Raw genomic sequence first — 6257 nt, 5'->3', positions numbered from 1 at the left:
CCCCCCCCCGTTTTGAAAGATTACTAAAACAGAAACACGTTCATCCTAAAATAAAAGAATTATCTGTCAAGATCAAGTATTATATGTGCTGGTGTGGCAGCAGCAGCCAGCAGACAAGAAGCAGCTAGTTAAGTCAAACAACAAACTAGCATACTGATAAGAAATAGTAAATTCAGAACATGGGTCTTTCAGTGCTGGACTTCAAAACCAAAACCTGACAAGCTTCATTAGACTATTATAGAAAAATTCATAGTAGGTGGGGAAAAATGCTAATTAACTTATTGTACAGAAGGACGACTTATTTTTAAGTGTAAATCTATACAGCATAAGAAAATACTCAGCTGATCCTCTCTTCCTTTGCTGTCAAGAACATACTTAACGTGACCCCCAACTAGCCAAGAAGAAAAACAGATCAACAGAAACACATGCATACATGACACATCTTTAAGAGCTCCAGTTACCAATGAACACAGTACTTCTGTCTTAGTATTACTCTAAGTGAATATCCACATAGGTCACACTTCTCGTAAATTCACAAGCAACACATCACTAAGCAAGGAAAATTCTCAGAACGAAATTCAGCAGGGGTTAGCACAGACTTTCCAAACAAAGTATGTGAATAGCACAGTAGCACTTAGTAAAACTGGAGCTTTTATTGTTAAATTCATGTATATAATTAATTGCTATTGTTGAAAAAAAAAAAAGCCATCTTCTATGTAGGCAGGCCAAAATTGTCTCTCAGATGCATGTGACCTTTTGATCTTCTGGCAACAACATGTCACACAATTATGGGTACATCTGAATGGCTCTTTATATAAAAAAGATACAGTACAGAAGACATCAAAAAGAATAAAACTGTTTCATGATGAAATGAGAGTCAATCAAAAATTCATTTAAAGAAAAAATCAGGTGAATTAAACTAAAAACTAACCAGCTGAGAAGATCGTTTCCTGTGTGCTTTTGTAAAGAATTCTCAAACAATTATCAAACTGATATCAATGTTTACATTTAAATTCTTTAATATATTTATTATTACAAAAGTATCTGTAACAAAACATGTTTTAAAATACACTGAATAATTACATCGTTTTTTTAATTTTAATAGCAGCATTTGGTCCTATTTTAGAGCTCAGTGGCTTTCAAGCTTTTTTGAAAGCACAATCCTTTATTTGTTTGTCCATTATAAGGGGACTGGAAAACCTAAGCAGCAAGAACATCTTGTGCTTGAACATTTCCTGGTAACTCATGACTCCCTTTAAGCTCCTTATTATTACCATTACAGCTTCCAAATAAATCACACCCAAAACATTAGAAAGTATTCGCTCTTAAACATTTGCATTAAGATGTTGAGAAAGATCTCTTACCAGATCTGTCATTAAGTCCTTGTTGCAACAATTTTACTCTCTGTGCTATTGACAGTGCTCTCATGTGAACTTTTTCTGACAAAACCTTAAAAAAATTAAGACATTAAAATACATTTCTACAAATTATAACAACTGCATTCATTAACTACTTGTGGTTTTAAATTCAGTTCTATCCCTCCACAGAAGCCGTAAGTCAGTAAGACCCTGTAATACCTACACCATCAGCATTGTACCAATACATTAACAGATTCTTATGAACGGAAGAAAATGTAGAATAAAATTAAGTAAGAATGAAGTTAACAAATAGCTTAGAAGCTTGGCAGCTCCACTTGAATGCAACACCTGGATATGAAAACTACTCTTTAAAGCTCCAAGAGTAATGAATACCTGCAATGAAATGACTGAAGTGTGTACTTTTCTTAAAGCCTAACACAGATTCAGTTAAAAAACAGGATATAATCTACATTAAGAAAGAACACAAGATGGCTCTCTGTGAAAAAAATTGAACATTTTACTTTGAAGATCTTGCCTAAGATGAGATGCCTGCACAAGAAATATACATGGTAGCACACCTTCTTGCCCTTACCTCTACATGTAAGCATAAGTAATGGTTGATACTTCTTCAAAACTGGAACACCAAAAATAAGCAGTTTTTTTACACTAGTATTGCTGTGATCCTAACTTTTCTTAGTTGCCTATTACATAATAACAGAGAAGAAAAATTGCTTCATAATCACATAATTCATACATAGAAAACAAGGGATTGTATACATAATTTATGCTTTCACTGTCTGATCCTAAAGAGACAAGTCCTATCACAAAAGTAATTTCTATCAAGTTCTTCAGTCAAGTTCAGGGGGTTTAACTTGAAAACCTGTATTAAATCATCCCCTCAAAATTCTGGTAAGTGAAAATAAAATTATTTAACCATTCTTAGTGTTTAAACAGTGAAGTATAACAAAAGGTTTAAAGCCTTTTTCCTAAGTCACTCTTTGAAATTAATATTAAGTGATCCAATTTACCTCATATGCCAGCTTCCTGACAGCTTCCTTTATATCCATAGTACGGCTTATAATTTTTGGCAAAGTCCTTGCTGATGGAGCAATGCATGACAGCACTGCACGCCTCACTTCTGAATTTGAATCATTTTCAAGCAATGTGTTGTAAACTGAAAGTAAAATAGTCATAAGAATGTTTTCATAAGAGTTTGAAGCATTACAGAAAAACACAAAGTACTAAATAAAAAAGAAAATTCAAAAGAGAAAAATCAAAGAAATTCAAAAAGAAAAATCAGCAGCCATTATTAAAACCCCTCCTCCACCCCTGCATAGCTCATACAAACTTAGGGAACAGTTTAGGATGACAATCCCATGATTTTACAGCAATTACATGCTGAGCTATGATCTCAAAAGAAATTCAACTAGTACAATAATATTTGCAATCATAAGTAGGAACTTAATTTAATAACTCTGAAAACTGCTATTCGAGTTCCCACCTGTAAATAACCACTTTGTCATTTACTGGACAACAAAAAGCTTCCAAATGTTGGCTCCTTAAGACCTCTCTCTATTCACTAGGTATACATCCTCATTACCCTTGAGGTGGATCCTCACATTTTCCTATACAGGGAAAACTGCAATCTCCTACCAAATATCAAATAGTAAATCTCTCTCACATAACGCTTTTTGTTATGTTCTTGACCCTTCTTCAAAATTAAAAGCAACAACAAAAATAATTTAATCAGAGAATACTTGAATTCACCTTCTTGCTCTGTGAGATAATGATTGACTATGGAATTTATGTGCTCCTAAATAAGCAACTTACAAAGAAAATATAATTTCAGAGAAGGTACCTTAACAACAAAAAAAGCCCAACTAAGTCTCTTCACAAAAGACTCTGTGGACAGTTTAATCAGGGAACAATTTACATAAGAGCTGAGCTGGTACAAGCCTACAGTCCTTCTACCTTAAAGCAACAGAAGTGTAGGCTTAATCAAGAATTATACATAGACAAAGAAACCCACAAACAGCACAAAAACAGCACCAAGAAGCCCGGGTTCCAGAGGTGCTGATGTCTTAAAGAGCCAAAAAAACCATACATCAACACTGTCAGTAATCAGTTTGCCACTCAAGAGGCAGGCAGCCATAATTTGAAACAAAATTAGTTTTTCTATTATCATCTCTATTCCTGTAAGTGTTTTTGCACAAATTCAACTCATAGTACACAATGGTCCTTAGAGGGTAAGAACTCCATTGCAATTCACAACACGCCATTATTCTCACCATCCTTCAGCTCACAGAATAGCCTGAGCCCAATAAGATTTGGCTCTGGGTCTGTCATTTAATCCCCAGTGGATCTCTCATTCAAGCAGTTCTGTCTTTTCCCTTTGAACACACATAACTCTTGCACCTACAACCTACCCTGGCAAAGAGCTCCACAATCTACAAATTATTAGAAGTACCATAGAACAGGTTGGATTGGAAGGGACCTTAAAGATCATCTAATTCCAACCCCCCATGCCACGGGCAGGGACAACTTCCACTAGATCAGGTTACTTAAAGCCTCGTCCAACCTGGCCTTGAACGCTTAATACCCCCTTGAACACCCTCTAAGATTTGTTTACTCAGTGCCTAAAAAAATAAAAATTCTCAAAAATGTATTAAACTAATGTAAATCAACAAATGTTCTTAGACAAAAAAAAAAAAAGGCAATACTACTTACTATTAACAACAGGACAGTTTTCATCCTTAGGATCTTGAAGTCTCGACAGGGCCAAGACAGCTTGAATTCTCACATTCGAAAATTTATCTTTAAGTCTAATCAGCATAGCTTCATTAATTTTATCAAATAAGTCATCATCAATCTGGGCATTCTCTGGCATATTTCCCAAAATCTTATTAACAAGCTGACATGTTCGAAACCTAACCGCATGGCTGTTTGCATTGTGAGACTTGGGGAAATGGAAAAAAAAAAATTCTTACAATCACACTTTTCTCCTTTCCAACATAAGGCTATTAATATGCACATGTAAATAGTTAATATTCTATACAATACATGAAATATGCACTTCTGTATTTCAAAAGGTCTTCCTATATAAGTTTATTTTAACTAAGATTAAAGAGTCACAGAACTGGAACACAATTATGGCCCATCACCTATATCGGTGGCACTTTACATAATTAGCACTGCCTTCACAAAGGAAGAAACATGTTTATCACTCAGTGTAGACTACAATACATTAGCTAATTTACCACTCTGTCTCCATAAAACACTAGAAGACAAAGAAAAATATTAGCAATGATGACTAGTGATCTTGGCCTGACCAATAATTTTTCTATGTCAAAACATGCTATAGGAACCATTAATCTTCTCTATAACACTTTCTCTATAACACTTGCAATAAGCAGAAGGGAATAATACATATGCCAACCATACTTGTATGAAAGATCTTTTAATATTTTTACTTATCAAAGAAACAGTACAAATTCATTTCCATAACAGTTCCACAATTTCAGACTTATAAACGCACCTATAGTAAAACCTGTAATGACACACCTGACAGCCAAATAAGAAAACAATTCATATTTTCCCACGAGCCTAACTTCTAAAATCCAGTTGTGGGGTTATTTGGTGGGGTGTGGCGAGGATTTTGGGGTTGGGGACAGTAGTGTTACTTGTAAAGCACTATTTGTGCCTTGCTTTCACTTTTTAAATTCTAGTTTCTAGGTATCAACTCCAAGAGCCAGCAAGTCTTCCCTACTGCATGAAGTTTCTATTTGTTAAAGATTTAATACGTGTTACTGTACCTCAAGCAGAAAGTTAAACACATAACTCAGAAGTGAATTTTCTTCTCCCTCCTCACTACCATCCTCTTCCTCCACTTGATAAAATGAAGTAACAAATTGAGCCACAAAATTGATCACTTGTTCCACTGCTGGTTCCCGTCTGTAGATTATCATAGCATACTTAAGAAAATGAATGAACTTTTCATTAAAGTCTTCCTTATCTTCCAACTGGGGGAAAAAAAAAAAAAAAAAAAGAAAAATCAAACCTTAAGAAAGATAACTACCCGGTACATCTTTCAAAAGTAGTACCACACAAAAAGAAAATAAATAGTTTTATAAATTACAGCTTTCATTGCAATTTTTAAAGCTAAAGCCAGCAGGTAGAACACACCCGCTGCTTTGCCCTCCTCACTGAATTTTAACTCCTCAGCGGGCATGCATCATGACCTCGGGGCTCCATTCTGGAGTTCACATTTAGCTGTTAACAGGTTTCAGAACGGCAATCTACACCCTCATCCATTATTATTCTTGCCAAACCTGCTTCTCGGCTATCCAAACACCTTCCAGCAACATCATTAATGCCTACTGTGGGCTGTTCTTACACGCATGCTCGCAGGAGACAACCGTGTATAATAACAGCGTAGGGCTTGGGATTTTTTGTTGGTTTGAGGGGTGTTTTTTTAAGTCGTAGGGCTGTTCTTAAGCATACTGGCTTCAACGCTCGCATTAGAGGGAAAAAGGCCGAAGAGGGCCCCTGACCTCTGAAAGAAACGCAGAGCAGTTGCTGGGCGCCCCGCTCTTCCCCTCAGCCTGGCCGAGGGCGGGCGTACCTGATTATAGGTGTTCTTCAAAGCCACAACAAGTTTCGCGTGGTTCTGGTAAGGCTTCTGAGCCAGCTGAAAAGCTTCTTTGATTTGCAGAAGCTTCTTCTTTGCTCCCATGGCTGCAGAAAAAGGGGACGGTCCCGTAACGACTCCCCCCGCTACAGACGCCGGGAGCGCAGAGCCGTCCCGGCAAGGCGCAGAGCCGTCCCGGGAGGGCGCAGAGCCGCTACTAAGGGTGGTGGAGCGCCCAGCGCAGGCGGGCCGAGGCTCCCGGCCCGCGGCCT

At 37.0% G+C, this 6257-nt stretch overlaps 1 protein-coding gene across 1 annotated transcript in view; it reads right to left on the bottom strand.

Annotated features, from left to right (window-relative positions):
* NCAPG (non-SMC condensin I complex subunit G) overlaps positions 1-6257 on the bottom strand; it is a 36680-nt gene that overhangs the window by 23845 nt on the left and 6578 nt on the right. The window contains exons 2-6 of the mRNA XM_026846933.1: positions 5980-6255; positions 5171-5377; positions 4086-4314; positions 2387-2532; positions 1365-1449 (exon numbers count right to left, since the gene is read on the bottom strand). Coding sequence (XP_026702734.1) covers positions 1365-1449; positions 2387-2532; positions 4086-4314; positions 5171-5377; positions 5980-6255 — 943 coding nt within the window. The remainder of the gene's footprint in view (positions 1-1364; positions 1450-2386; positions 2533-4085; positions 4315-5170; positions 5378-5979; positions 6256-6257) is intronic.

Source organism: Athene cunicularia (genome assembly GCF_003259725.1).
Source record: "Athene cunicularia isolate RWA chromosome 4 unlocalized genomic scaffold, athCun1 chr4_part1, whole genome shotgun sequence".
Lineage (NCBI taxonomy): Eukaryota > Metazoa > Chordata > Aves > Strigiformes > Strigidae > Athene > Athene cunicularia.
Note: the sequence above shows the minus strand (reverse complement) of the source record. Positions and strands in the feature narration are given on the sequence as shown.